Source organism: Uranotaenia lowii, chromosome 2 (assembly GCF_029784155.1).
Source record: "Uranotaenia lowii strain MFRU-FL chromosome 2, ASM2978415v1, whole genome shotgun sequence".
NCBI lineage: Eukaryota > Metazoa > Arthropoda > Insecta > Diptera > Culicidae > Uranotaenia > Uranotaenia lowii.
The window spans coordinates 251108212-251124559 of record NC_073692.1 but is presented as its reverse complement, the minus strand read 5'-3'; the positions used below and the strand labels follow the sequence as shown (position 1 = coordinate 251124559).

The following is a 16348-nucleotide window of genomic DNA, read 5'->3' as shown; positions in this document are numbered from 1 at the left end:
TGTGCAAAATTTCAATAAAAAATGTAGTGTAGTTTCAGAGATATTGCAGTTTGAATGAGAAAAGTCCAAAAAGTCCAATTTTCGTAGAATTACTATTTCTCAGGCCACAAAAACTCCAGAAAGCTCAAACTTTGTGATATAATAGTGTGATAGTTGATCTATCTAACGCAAAAAATTTGGTCAAAAAATTTGATCAAAAAATATCATCAGAATAAAAAGTTATGGAAGTTCAAAGTCGAAGTGACACTGCGCGTGCTCCAATTTCTATACAATTATGAACGGTACTGTAGTTTCTGGTATTTTCAAATAAAAGCTATTAATTAATCACGTGCAAACATTGTGGAACACTTTAGAAATTTCTCAAAAAAAAGCTTTGATTTGAGGTTCAAAATGGCAAATTTAATTCTCATTTTTTTAATACCCTTATCATCAACGAAAATTCTCTGATTTAGAAAAATGGTCGGATAGATATTTTAAATGATTTTCATTTCATCATTGATCGTCTAGTTTGTGCTTCATCGAGAAATATTAACTCAATGACAATTGGGAAGTATCATGAAGATTTGTAACATAGAAGACAAATTCCAAAAAATATAAACAAAATAATAAAATTCAAATTTTATAGACATACAGAAACAAAAGTTTTAGTATTCAAAACTTAAAATCAGGTTATATTTAGAACCCCAATTCAGTGTCTTAAATCCAAATCATAATTTCAAAACAAGTTTTGAAAAACAAATATATAAATTAAGTTGAAAGAAAAAATTAAAGTTACAATCAGAGCCAAAGCAGAAATTGCACCAAATGTGAATTTCAATTTAATATTCATGAAAAACAAAAAAAACGATTGCATGAGATGGTTATGAAATGATTCTCAACAGATAAAATTTGATTATCAAATATTATTCTAAATGTGACAAGAGTTTCATTCGATGCCCTCAAAGCCAAAGGGGTATAAGTGCAAAAATGATCAATTGAAAAAAAAATTCTGAATAGAGATTAAATGATTGAAACACCTTTACAAAAAATCCTGAGTTCAGACCATCTTCAAAGATCCTCAAAATTCAGAAAAAACTATGAAACTGAACTTCAGTAACTGAAGAAACAACACAAGACTTGATAATCTCAATGAATATATTCTGGATACCAATATTTGCAACTTAACTAGAGATCGTTTTTATGATAATTTGAGAATGATGATTTGGAAAATAATATGCTGACTTCAGGATATTAACTTCAGTAGATGATAAATGTTCGTTAAATCACTTGAAAGTGTTTCAATTCTAATTTCGATTCTAAGACAGACATTGGGATGAAAATTCAATAAAGAAACTCTGTACTATCGATTGGTCCAATTTAGGCAACAGCAGTTTTTTTTAAAGATTTTGTTTTCAAAAAATTTTGAGGGAAAAGGGTTTAGAACCAACGAAAATTTCAATAAAAATGTTCGAAAAGTGAAAAGTTATGATAATACTCGGTATTAACCCGAATACTGCCCGGGTAAAATTCTGAAATGTTACTCATAAAGCTTTTCTGTTCTCTCTTAGTCCTGTGAGCCAGTTTTGGCGAAGTAATATGCCTTTTCAGTGCAGTAACCATTACTTGGAAAGTTAACGTAAAAATAAAGATTATTATTATGCAAGACGTTTGTATGTAATGAAAATGAGGAGATGTTTTTCTTAATTTTTCCTGTTATGTACAGAATATCCATAATAGACTGTTATGTTTCGGTAAAAAAATTAAAATTTGAGCTTTTTTGTCTCATATTTTTCTTAATTTTTGTTTCGGACTCGGTTCACACTTGTTTGTCTTGATTTTGGGTTGAAAATTTTGAAATTCAATACCAAGATTTTTATATTCTTAGCCCGCAAAATGCAGGAGAACTTCTTCATTGCTTACTCTAGGGGGCCCCCTTAGCTATCCTCTATATTATTTAACGGGGGCCTTTTTAGTTGTTATATTTCAAGTTTTCATTCCGATTTTCTAGTTTTGATTTCTTTTCATAGATTTGTAGAAATTGAAGTATTTTGATTAAAGTAATGTTAAAACTTTTTTTCCCTCGGGGGCCCCCCTGAGCCGGGGGGCCCGGGGCAATTGCCCCTTTTGCCCCCCCCTTAATCCGGCCTTGGTGTTAGGTATACCACAGCAATTTATGAAATTAAAAATTTAATATAATATAACCTAATTAATATTTGATGATTACAAAATGATTATGACTTATTTAGAAACATGTTAAAATGTTTAGCTTCTTTATTTAAATTTTTGATTCCTTAAAAAAATGAATAAATCGAGCAATATATAGGTGTACAAATGTTAACGCTTTACGATTCCTAAAAAAACTTGATTCAGATGACGGATTGGCACATACAAACTTTACATTGGTTTCATTTCCACCAGCACTGTTGGTGATTTCATATATTTTCAGACAATCACAGTCACAGGTAAAATTAAAAATCAAAGAAACGCCTTGTAAACCTCGTTTCCATACCCCTGAAAATGATTGTTTTGCATCACACGTTTGTTGGCATTAAATTATCAGGCATTCAAACTTTTGTTTCGATTATTCAATTTTAGAAATTTTGGTAATAATTTTTACTCCTGAAAGTATGCAGTACCTTTGTGTTTTTTTTTGTTTATACAGCTTTAGTGACATAAAAATGTAAAATTCATTTCGTCCAAAAATTTATTTAATTGGTGTTTTTATGCCTTATGGCCTTGATGGCATCTCAAAAATGTCAAAACCTATACATTTGCATACTTTTTCATAAGATTATTCATTAAAAACAAAGATGGTTACAAGAAACCACTTTCCTTTGGTCAAATGAAACTTATTTTCAAACAAATTAACATATTTTTAGGTTGCTCAAAATTGCAGAAAAAACTTATAATTTTTCTTACTATGTGAATACGATATTCCACCAACCAAAAATAATAAAAAATGATACATAAGCCATTTGATTATATGTGAACTGGTTTTTAGAAGCCGTTGAAGTTGAAAAGTGTTGACAGGATATAAATGTATGTTGATTGTTTTAAATTTTACTCAGATTATTTTGTACTTTTTGATTCAGAATTATATTTTTGAAAATTAAAATCTATATATATAAAAAGCAATTATCTGTATGTTTGTTTGTTTGTTTGTTTGTTTGTCCTCTATAGACTCTGCCGCCTTAAGAGCTAGAGACCTGAAATTTGGCATGGATGCTCATTAGGACCAGGAATGATGAAAAATGTTTTTAGATTTTTGGACGACCCCTTCTGAAGGGGGTCGTCCATACAAGACAAATATTGTTTTCGCGATATTGACGTTACTTTTCGTCGGATCGTGTTGAAAATTTGCACATAAGTGCTTTTATTGACGAACAATCGAACAATAAATTTTGTGTAAGGGGTCAGCCAAAGGGGTCATCCATATATACTGTTCACTGTTTTTGCGATATTGACGTTATTATACATCGTTTTCAGTTGAAAATTGGTACACGATAGTTTTGAGTGACGCGCAATCGATTTGAAGTATCAAATTGAGTGTAAGGGGCCGGCAAAAGGGGTCGTCCATATTAAATTTTCAGTAACTTAGTGATATTGACGTTTTTATACATCGGATTGGAATGAAAATTTGCACATAGGAGTTATTAGGGACAAACAGCTGATTTCACTTATCCAAACTAAAATCGGGGGTCGGCCAAAGGGGTCGTCCATAATAACTATTCACTGTTGATGCGATATTATAGTTATTATACATCGGATTCAAACGAAAATTGATACACGAGAGTTTTGAGAGATGAGCAATGGATTTCAGGTATTAAATTCAGTTTAAGGGGCCGGCAAAGGGGGTCGTCCATATAAACCTTTCAATATTTTTGCAATATCGTCGTTATTATACATCGGATTGGGATGAAAATTTGCACACGGTAGTTTCCAGGGACGGGCAATCGATTTCAGATGTCAAAAACGACGTTATTGTATAATGGATTGCTTTGAAAATTTGCACACGAGAGTTTTGAGGGAGGGCATTCCATTTCAGATATCAAATATTGTATAAGAGCCCCCTAAAGGGGTTATGCAATGATTTAGTCGAAATTTCTACACGTGGTTTTTTGGCACGGTCAAAAGATTCCAGATTCCAAATTTAGTAGCAGACGACAGACAAAGTGATCGTCCAATATTTTTGCGATTATTTCTTAACAATAAATTCGGAAATGCACCTGGAAAATGCATGACAATTGACTTTCATACAAACTGTTCATGACATACTCCAAGTTGAAAGCGAAACGGAGTTCGTATGGGATCAGCTAGTTTCTAATAAAAAAATAAAACAAAAATATATTTCAGTTGTGGGTATAAAGTTAAAAAAAAGCTAAAATTTCGTTTTTTATTTAACAGATAAATATGTTAAAAGCAATAAACATTTGAATGAATAAATACGTGTTTTTTAAGCTTGATGTACTGCTTTTTCAACAAACATATCAGAAGACGTTCTTGAAATCAATATCTTCTGGTCAATTTAACGTATAAATCCAGCCTCACATTCGCCTGAGTAATACGAAATACGTTGCATTTGGATATTCAAATTTAATTTCTCAACAATACATCGAATCACGACGGGTATTGAATTCAGCATGAACAAAAATTCGAAATGTTTATTCGAAGCGTACAACGATATATTAATTTAAATAATGCGTTTCCACTTCCAAAACGAAACGAAAATAAAATATAACCTCAAGACTTCGATACGACTAGTGACAGCGTAAAACAAACCAAAATTATGATAGCCAGCAGACCACAGGCCGCAATGACTGCTTTTGAAAATACCTGAATGTATGTAGTAGCGAGGTAAGATTCCGGCGGGAAACAGGAAAACGGCGAAGAAGGTTGGATTGGTACGAAATTTGTTAACATGAAATGTTGGCTTCCCGCTATACGCCGAATGCCAAGAGATGAACCTGGACCAGGAAGGCCGGCTACCGTTGCTGGTCATTTTTATGAGATGGGAGGAAGGGTGTTAAGGCGTCTCATCGATTAAAAATACATTATATCTTGTGATCTCACGAGATATTAGGTATACATACGGAGATGAGCCGAGGTCTGTAATTTTGAGTAACACGCGGCAAGAGCAAATTCCACAGCGTCGTTTCCCCTTTTTCTAATTCCGAAATCGAACAGTTATCCGATAGCTAATGCCATTTGTCATTAGTCATTCTGCAGTTTTCATTAAATAAATTAAATTCATTTTATGTTTTTTTTTACAATTCCAGGCGTTGAATGGATTCGTCATCATCTTAACCTGCGAGGGCGAAGTTTTTTTCGCCACCCATACCATAGAAAGCTATTTAGGATTCCATCAGGTAAATATCGAATCTCATTTTCCACCCAGATAAGAATAAAAATATTTTCTCATTGTCGAATGGCCAAATGGATAGTAAACGTAAGAAAAATCCATGGAGTGATGGTTTTTTGGTGGATGTTGAGGGCTTCGTGTTTTAAAAAAAAAACGCCGTCAGGCATTATACTGCTCGACTTTTTCCGCTAACGACGGACGTTTATTATAGAAAATAAAAACCATATCGATTGAACATTTCATTAAGAAAAGTCAGAATGCAGACTCATGTGCTTAATCGCTTGGTGCATGGCACTCTCCAAAATAAACTCACTTCAATCAACATATCAGATTCATGTGAAAGTCGTCAATTATGACATAAAATAACACAGTTGAAAGTAGCTTCCGGACTTCAAAACACTTTTCAAGTAATTCAATAATTTTGATTATTGAAAAAAAAATGATACAGATTTTCCTTATATTTAAATTTGAATGTGGCAATGCTGGCAGCTGGGAAGAAATTGTTTTTGTTTTTGTACGTTGTGTGGAGGGAGTCTGAATATTTTTATTTTCTCCATTTACACTGAGGTGTATGACTGGAACACTAGGGCGCTATTGGCTATAATTCTCTCTCCCACTCAGGTCATGAATGTGTTAACGCAGAGCAACTAGTGACCCGCGGGCCGCATGCGGCACTCGAGACATGTTTGTGCAGCCCGCGAAGCTTTTATCAAATTTTATTTAACGATGTTTTTACGATAGGTTTTTAATCATCATAAGATACTGGCCCAAAGAAATAAAAAAATGATAAATATGACAGTAATTTGATAAAGTATGACTTCATTTGTTCGTAGTTGCATTTGCCCCGCAATCATTCAGATTGATAACTTTTTCTACAGGGTCCGGCAATGGGCGATGGAGTCGAAAAGTTATTGTTTCTCTTTTTAAGAAAAACTCATAAGATCTGTCAAAGTTGGGTGAAATTTTAGCCGGATCCCACTTGTACTAGTGGAAAACAATCACCCAAATTCGGCAGCGCTTCAATCGCCTATTGAACAACAACTTTTTATTTCAAATTCATTCAATTTCGGTCGAGGAACGCATCGTATGAGGCCCGCAGGTGTTCTTGTGGTATTTTATCCCAGGCTGCCACGAGATGTCGCTTCAGGATCTCCACACCTTCATGTTTCTCAGAGCAGACTTCTGCCTCGAACATACTCCAAACAGCAAAGTCCATAGGGTTCAGGTCTGGCGAACTCGCCGGCCACTCGGAGCTCGAAATGAACCCTGGAAAATGTTGCGCAATCCAAAGTTGGGTTTTCTTCGCTTTGTGAACCGGTGCCGAGTCCTGTTGGAAAACTCAATCCCTGAAACCAAAATTTCGACATGCCTACGGTTCGACGACATTCTATAGAACTTGTTCCCGATATGTATTTTGGTTGATCTTCACTCCTTCAGGAACAAAAACCAGCGGAGTCCGGCCATCACGGGTGATATCGGCCCAAATCATCACCGATGCTGGTTTCTGTCGCCGGGTGGCCGTCAGCAAGTCGGCATGGCTTCGTGATCTGTCTGGCAACCAAATTCTGTCGTTCTACCTGTTCACGAACTGTACGGTGAACAGTTTCTCGTCGGTAAACACGATATTCTTCAACCTTCCGTCCGCGGCCCTCTTCAGCAGCGCCTTCGCTCTTTTTACCCGTTCTTGTTTCTGCTTCACTGTAAGGTCTTGAACTTTTCGGATCTTGTAGGGCTGGGTTTGAAGTTTATCTTTCAGAATCCGACGGAGACTTCGATCCGATAGGTTGAGATCCTCTGCCAATTTAGTGGCACTACGATGAGGATTTCTCTTAAGGCGCTTCTTGACAATCTTTGCCATGGCAGGTGTCACCACAGTAGGTCGGCGTCCTCCATCATACCGTTTTTTGGTACTTCCGGTCTCCAGGTATCTTTCAACTGTACGGTATACAAAACTTCAGCACACACTTATATCGGACAGCTCACGAACTATGTCCTTCTGCCATTTGCCAGTTAGGAACAAGGCAACCACAGCGCTACATTTCTGTTCAAGATCCATTTTTCACATACATCCAATGATAGCTAAGACTTAATGTAAACAAAGCGACGAGGGGTCGTTCAATACTGTTCCGTGTGCAACGAAATAATTACTGTTGAAGTAATGTAGCAGTTCAATTGCCGGACCCTGTAGAATGTTAAGCATTTATTGTGTTTTTTAAAATGCATTTTATTTTTATTAATTGGCTACATGCATATAATCACAGGCATTTCTTAGTCCGTTAGTGAGATTTTTTTTTCGTTTCAAGCAAAAATAAAGTAGTGTAATGAATGTGCTCTGCAGTTCATTATTATTTCATCAAATTTGGAAAAAATGGTTAGTCCTGAACAAACATGAAGACCATTAGAAGTAAATAATTTTTGTTCTTCAATATTGACGGAAACTAGGAAAGTCGAATAAAAAAATGGATGAACGTGTTTATATTTCTCACGAGAATATTTCAGACGAAAATTCTTAATTATCGACAAAAACATTATGTGTCATTCTTTGATTCGACCCAGAAAGTTTGTGACGAATATTTGTGATGATATTTTCAGAAAATTTGAAGGAAATCATAATCCAGCTTAAGAAAGCCTTTCCCAGTGGAATTTGTAAACAAAATTATAGAATCAGGAACTTAAACTGTAATTTTGACGAAGTTTGCTTAAAAACTGTGAAATAAGGAATTTTTCTGTTGCTTTGACTACCTTGCTACACTGCAATGCTAATGCTACAGTATAATTTCATGATCTTATACTCAGGTTGCCAGATTTTTTCCAGCACGTATCCGGGCCGGACAAATCCAGGCTATTTTATCTAAAACCTGGTAAAATCCGGGCATTCGATTTAAAAATGTTGATCGAAAATCCGGGCAATATCCAGGGAAATTTGGTCATAAGACAGGAATTACTGAACACAAATAAAAAAAAAAAAGATTTTTATTTCATCAGCAGTTTTTAAATGGTATTTCAGGCATTAAAAAAACTTTTCATGATTATTTTTATAAAACTTGCTCAAAAAGTTTCTTTTGGACGCATAAACAAAAAAAATTACACCACCACCCGGTTTTTTTGTTTGTTTTGGCTAATAAAGTGAATATAACCGGGCAAAAACCAGGCTTTTTTCAATGAGATCCGGGCAACCAGGCCGGACTGGACTTTTGTCAAAATTTGTGTTAAATATCCGGGCAAACCCGGATAAAACCGAGCAATCTGGAAACCTTATTTTATACGGAACATCATGTCAGAAAGCAGTTTTTTACAGTTTTTAGTAAAAAAAACAGGTCTTTTAGGACAAAACTTGTTGGTAGAAAAAAACTAAAAAAAATGAACATTGAGAAAAGGATTTTTGAATTTCAATAATAATTCAAAGTACAACGCTGAGAAGACAGTGATTTCCTAAAAATATGTTTTTTCCCAGTTTAAGCTCCTAAAAACTTTTAATTGAAGTGATGTCGAATTTTAACAACAGTTCGTAGAGAAAAGGGTTTTTCCTAGAAAACGATTCAAATCTTTTGACAAACAATGTATGTGTTTGTGTTCGTTTTTTTTTAGTTCGTTTTAAATTCAAATCTTAATCAATTTGGTGATATAAACATTCAATTTCGGCTGATGTTATGCACCTTGTTTAAAAAAGGCGATTATTTCCTTTTTCTTTAAACTCAAAAATTCATTCAATTTTCTCTGGTTTAGTTGTGGTTTCGGTAAACATTTGTCGTTATAAAAATTGACGTAAAGTTCTGACTATTAATAAGTATTATTTTGAGTGCGGCCCGCCGAAAAGATTTTAAATTAAAATTGGCCCGTTTCTTCAAAAGGTTGCTTACTCCTGTGTTGACGCAATGCAGGAAGATTCAGTTTACATGGTTGCTCGGAAGTCTATTTATCTAAAATAAATATCAATTTTTGAACGAATTTTGTTTTTTTATTGAAGAAACCAACCAAACCAACTGGCATTTACCTTTTAAATCAGTGATTGGGAAAACGGTATTGTTTACTATTTTGGTTAGTGAATGGCAAAAAGGTAAAATTTACCTTTTTGCTATGTGAATTTAAGAAAAAAATTGCTAAGTAAAATTTACCGAGAACTCGGTATGTGAATGATGAATAAAGAAGTTCAAAAAAAAAAACCTTATATTGATATACGTTCACATTTTTAAACTGTTTAGGAAATCTTAACGGTTCTAAACTGTCAAGAGATCTTCAGAGAAATAATTCCGCATATGGTACTACAGTCAGTCATCATAAACCCCAAAGTACATTTCCAGTTAAGGTAACATGCTATCATTACTATTTTGTTATTTTAACTTGAATTCATTTTATTCAAGATTTTATTAAATTAAAAATATCACCAATAAACATTTAGTAGTCTATAATTTTTCAGTGCATGTTTGCTCTCGACCCATTCTTGTGAGTAAATGTGGTGATTTTGTCGGTCCCGACAGCCACGGCCTATTCTGTTCCCCCGTATAGTAACCCCCGATGCGGTATCAGAGTGATGGTGGCGAGTGAGCATTTTTACTTTGCTTCCGATTGGTGCGCATACTCCAACCACTTCGCTTGTTGCGCCCCTGTTCGTCTCGTTCCTATCGGACTGGCAGCGAACACCTGTTTTACAGGACAGTCGTCCGGCATTCTCGCAACATGTCCTGCCCAGTGTATCCGTCCAGCCTTCGCTACCTTCTGGATACCGGGTTTGCCGTAAAGTCGCGCGAGCTCGTGATTCATACTTCGCCGCCACACTCCGTTATCCTGCACGCCGCCAAAGATGGTTCTTAAAACTCGTCGCTCGAATATTCCGAGTGTGCGCAGGTCCTCCTCGAACGATATCCACGTCTTGTGCCCGTAGAGAACAACCGGATCTCACAGCTGCCTGGTGTGATTGTCTGCGGTCACCAGTGAGCCGAGATAAACGAAGTCTTCGACTATCTCCAGCTCGTCGCCGTCGGTCGTGACCTTTTTATTACTGGACAAGCGGGTTCGGTCGGTCTCGGATCCGCAGGCCAGCATATACTTCTTCTTGGACGTATTAATCATTAACCCAATCCTATTCTTAACAAATATTGACCACAGTCGTTTTCTTTATAAATACAATGAAAAGACGACAGCGTCAGCATCATCTAGCGGACGATATGGGAGCACTTATTCGAGAAAATCCGTGTTACTTGTGTCAGAGATGGCAATGATAATAAGTAAAAAAGAATTATTCTTATTCTTGCACTATGAAAATTTTAGAAACTTGTACAAATAAAATGATAAACAAAATGCTTTGAGAAAATATGTCCATACATTGAAAACATTTAACCACAAAATGTGTATCAGGGCAATTTTTTCATTTATTTCTTATAAGGTTTTATTGTTCCTCACTATCTGCCCAATTGATTGGAGGATTTCCAAACCTGTAAAATACGAAATGAACTTGTTTCTGATATAAGAAAGCGCCCTAATGTATACTATAAAATTCAAGCAAAACTAGAAAACGATGTTAGATAAATATTTTACAGCAGAAAATATCGTAAAAATCTTGTTTCAGCATTGAACAAAACAATCAAAGAAACTTGATTCACTTGACCGGTTTTAATTTTTAATTTTCACTCTAAAGCTTTACTTTTCATAATAATTTCATTCAAGAACCACACGCATCATCGCCTAGACCTAGGCCAGGATCAAACTAGGTTCATCGAAAACAAACGTTTCCGCATCGCGTTGCCCAATCACGTGCATTGAGTCTTTCATCGAATGAACAAGGCAGTATTAGAACTGAAATTTACACAAACATGATTTTTCTCCTTTGATTACGACCGTAAAAAATTAGTACCTATGTATGAATATCAATTTTTAGCACATAATCTGGTTCAACAATTCATGTACAGCAATTACGAATTCGTCTGAGACGCAGGACCACACTGCTTTTTTGATTGAGAAAGTTGCATTTTGATATGCTCACTTTGAACATAAAAGATTCAAAAATATGTGGAATTAAAGTAAAGTGGATTTCCGGATGACCACTGATTGTCAAAGCGAAGTTTCAAAAATGAAATCAACTACATAAGTATTGAGATATGGTCCCCTAAATCCGGTTTCAAAATTGAAATTAATTGCAAATATTTTTTTATAAAATAACTTTCGAAAGTATAATAGGATGGTAGGTATGGGAGTAGTAAATTCGCCCCTCATTGCTTATCGAACTTGCAATGTACAATCCTGTTGGCACCGAGCGCATAAACAATGCAGCTCATCATACAACTCTTTGTTCACCTTTGAAACAGTAGGTATCAATAGAAAAATCAATTGATGAAGTTTGGGATTATGTGTATGATATTTTATGCAGCGAACCTGGCCGCCTTCCATAAATAATAATCCCGATCGCACCACATCAATAATGCGAGCACGGTAGGGAGTGCTCGTTGTCGAAAAAACGTAATTTGGAACAGCCGATTCCCCAAACAAGAACATTCAATTTGTTTGAGGCATGTAGAAAAGATTTTTTGTGCATCCAAAATTAGCGCGCCGGGCTCGATAAAACGCTCGGATGAAATATGCGCTCTGGATGTGAATATTACATGGGAAGAATTTATTGATTTCTTCTGCTTCTGCTACATTTTGATTTATTGAAAAGAAATTGTTTCGAATTTATTGTTCAGTTGTAACTAAAACACGTATAATAAGATGTTTATAATAGTTTATTAAATGAAAGGAATCATATCGCCTCCATCAACAATTAATGTGAAATAATGATCTTCAGAGATCATTCTTTAAGAAAGAACAATCGATTTTTCATTGATAATCCTTACTTTGATTTATTATTGCTTTCATCAGCATTGGTTAAAATCTCTAAAATCATTAATTTGAACATGACACGAATACCAAAACGTTGGAAAAGTGTCACAAATAAAACAAAAAAAAAATAATTTGAACATTTTTTGTCATTTCTTTCAGTCTGATATAGTACACCAATCCGTGTACGAACTAGTTCATTCTGAAGATCGCGAGGAATTACAAAGGCAGCTTCTATGGAACACGTTTCTACCTGCCGATTTGGCTGGCATCCAGCTGGCAGACGCATTGGTTCCGGAGAAATCTACTCTATTGGAACGTAGTTTCACCGTGCGTTTTCGGTGTTTATTGGATAATACTTCCGGTTTCTTGGTAAGTTGCAATCATACATACAGTGTCGTACGGACAACATAATTCCATTCATTAACTTTCCAGCGGTTGGACATTCGAGGTCGTGTTAAAATACTGCATGGTCAAAATCGTAAAGCTGAAGAGCCTCCCTTGGCGCTTTTTGCGTTTTGCACGCCCTTTGGACCACCTAGTCTCTTGGAAATTCCTCAAAAAGAAAACATGTTCAAGTCTAAGCACAAATTAGATTTTTCGCTGGTTTCTATGGATCAAAAGTAATTGAAAACTCGCTTAAAATAAACCAACATTCCACATTACAATGATTGTTTTTTATACAGAGGAAAAATAATGTTGGGATATTCGGATTCGGAGTTGGCCAACATGGGAGGATATGATCTAGTTCATTTTGACGATTTGGCATACGTCGCTAGTGCTCATCAAGAATGTAAAAAAACGCTCAAATGCCAATCAGATGAAATGTTAAACCTTTCTCCCTTTTTTCAGTGCTTAAAACGGGTGCATCGGGCATGATCGCGTATCGGTATCAAAAGAAGGGAGGTGAATGGCAATGGCTACAAACTAGTTCCAGATTAGTTTATAAAAACTCCAAACCAGACTTTATAATATGTACTCATAGGCAATTAATGGAAGAGGAAGGTCGCGATCTGTTAGGCAAAAGAACAATGGACTTCAAGGTTGGTGCATAAGCTAAAAAAATAATTTAACATCGTTCAATAACAAATGCCCCCCCATTTTTCTACAGGTTAGCTACTTAGATACTGGCCTCACGTCGACCTACTTTACAGATGCCGATCAACTAGTGGCGTCACCGAGTGAGTCCCCGACAGCGTCTCCTGTGTCATCCCAACAGCGATACAATCGGCGCTACAAAACCCAACTAAGGGATTTTTTATCGACGTGCCGCTCGAAGAGAAAACTAGCCCAGCAATCCCCTAGTAGTCAGGTAAGATAACAATGAGAATCTGAATACCTACCTACAACATTCAGAATTCCAATGTACCTTCAAATCAGAATCAGAAGGTTTTTTTTTTGTATTGAACAACTTACTCCTCTAAAACGCTTTTAATCGCTAAAAAAACACAGATTTACGACTACTGATTTTTTAATTATTATTAGTGTTCATTTACATTCATAGATTTTTTGTCTACTTAGTTGGAAATACTTTAACCCAATACTTAAGTATCTCGATAAACTGCTGGTGAGTTAGGTTCGGTTCAGATTAGTTTATCATCAACCAAATACTATTTAGCCTGGGGTTAACATATCAAGCATGATTGAAAAGAGTAAATTGAACATATTTTCGGTATCGATTTTCGACTGTTAAATATGTTTTTTTCGGGGTGAATTTTTCGGCTATCAGTCAACTTAAATAGCAAAGACGACTATTTATTTAAGATCCAACGTTTCGATCCTTATAGGATCATCATCAGGGACTGTAATTTTATTATATGTTAACACAGTTTTATAAACTAGTTCACTTATTATGAAATTGCTTACCGAAAAAATGTCGTCTTTTTGTTTTGGATTGATTCGGCTGATCAGATAAAGCTGTCTTGTATATCTGTTACAATATTTTTCAAATTAATTTGGATATTGTTGGAATAAATGTTGTGTTCACTTACTATGTACAAAGTTTTGCGGTTGAAAAACCGTTTTGTCCTACAATTTTTGGATTTATATTCACCAGCATCTGAAAGTTGTCACACAGTTTTCACTTTCACTTTCCAACTGATTTTTTATCTGATCACGACGAGTGTGTATTAGGTGGTGTCTATTACATGTTGTTGGGTGTGTGTTTCTGTATTTGTGTTTTTATGTTGTGATTTAATTTTTCTTATGTTACATATTGTTCTAAAAATATTTCCGTATGTGGAATGTATGTTTTCGGTGTCTTTTTTTGAATTGATCGCGTTTTTTGTAGTTTTTATGTGGCAACTTTCCAGGATCAGCAATTTGCCTTCGTTGTCACATCTGTCAATGATTTCTGCTTTGTCGATGTCGAACAGATGATCCATAGCTGTTTCATGCTCTAAAAGTGCTGTTTGTTGGCGAAGTTGCTGAATGGCGTAGTCCTGTTTCGTGTAGCCTATGTCCCACAGACGTTTAAGTTCATTTGTCTGTGTTCTATGTTGTGAGACTCTGCAACTGCTGATAGTGCTATCCCCATCCCACATATGAGGAAATATGTGGATGATTTGTTTTTGGTTTTGCCCGAACATGCTGTTGACACAGTTTTGAATGTTTTTAACTCACAACACCGAAACATTCAATTCACTGTAGAAATTGAAAAAGACCGTTGTTTACCATTCTTGGATATGATGTTATACCGAAGTGAAGAGGGAACGATTTGCACAGACTGGTACATGAAACCAATTGCGTCGGGAAGATTTTTAAATTTTCATTCTTTTCACCCATTGCACCAGAAACTGAACGTGGCGATTAGTTTTGCTAAACGGGTTTCGCTGTTTTCTTCTTTCTCTAGCAAAAAGAAAACAAATGAGGTTATTAGAAACTATTTGCGCCTGAATGATTATCCAATAAGCTTAGTCAATGGTATAATCAATAGAATGAATGAAAAATTAAAACCTCAAACAGCTATGGAAGCGGACGAAAGCAAAATAACCCGTTCGCTCACAAATATTATTGGACTCACACCCACCCTAACTAAAACATTACATTCAGAGTATGCTAATGTGCGAATAGCGAGCAAACAGACTAAAACAATTGGTTCTCTTTTCCCAATTGTGAAAGATAAAACTCCGCAGGATGAACAAACGAATGTTATTTACAAAATTAACTGCAAAGGTGAATGGAAAACCGAAGGAACCGCAGAAGGAGAAAATTGCACGGCCTGTTATATTGGATGCACAACAAGAAAATTAAAACAGCGAATCTCACAACATAGAACACAGACAAATGAACTTAAACGTCTGTGGGACATAGGCTACACGAAACAGGACTACGCCATTCAGCAACTTCGCCAACAAACAGCACTTTTAGAGCATGAAACAGCTATGGATCATCTGTTCGACATCGACAAAGCAGAAATCATTGACAGATGTGACAACGAAGGCAAATTGCTGATCCTGGAAAGTTGCCACATAAAAACTACAAAAAACGCGATCAATTCAAAAAAAAGACACCGAAAACATACATTCCACATACGGAAATATTTTTAGAACAATATGTAACATAAGAAAAATTAAATCACAACATAAAAACACAAATACAGAAACACACACCCAACAACATGTAATAGACACCACCTAATACACACTCGTCGTGATCAGATAAAAAATCAGTTGGAAAGTGAAAGTGAAAACTGTGTGACAACTTTCAGATGCTGGTGAATATAAATCCAAAAATTGTAGGACAAAACGGTTTTTCAACCGCAAAACTTTGTACATAGTAAGTGAACACAACATTTATTCCAACAATATCCAAATTAATTTGAAAAATATTGTAACAGATATACAAGACAGCTTTATCTGATCAGCCGAATCAATCCAAAACAAAAAGACGACATTTTTTCGGTAAGCAATTTCATAATAAGTGAACTAGTTTATAAAACTGTGTTAACATATAATAAAATTACAGTCCCTGATGATGATCCTATAAGGATCGAAACGTTGGATCTTAAATAAATAGTCGTCTTTGCTATTTAAGTTGACTGATAGCCGAAAAATTCACCCCGAAAAAAAAAAAAAAAAAGAACATATTTTCGGAAAGATTATAAAAAGTGCAATAATTAAAACAGGGTACACCAATCACCAATTAAATTTAATCATTAATATTATCATCAAAAAATTAAAAAAATATTTAAAAAAAAAC

At 35.3% G+C, this 16348-nt stretch overlaps 1 protein-coding gene across 2 annotated transcripts in view; it reads left to right on the top strand.

Moving 5' to 3' along the window:
- The window catches only part of LOC129746469 (aryl hydrocarbon receptor), an 83175-nt gene that overhangs the window by 58842 nt on the left and 7985 nt on the right, over nt 1–16348 (top strand). For both annotated transcript variants that reach the window (XM_055740124.1, XM_055740123.1), the window contains exons 4-9: nt 5256–5345; nt 12311–12520; nt 12584–12771; nt 12835–12941; nt 13001–13191; nt 13260–13460. In XM_055740124.1, the coding sequence (XP_055596099.1) occupies nt 5256–5345; nt 12311–12520; nt 12584–12771; nt 12835–12941; nt 13001–13191; nt 13260–13460 (987 nt within the window). The remainder of the gene's footprint in view (nt 1–5255; nt 5346–12310; nt 12521–12583; nt 12772–12834; nt 12942–13000; nt 13192–13259; nt 13461–16348) is intronic.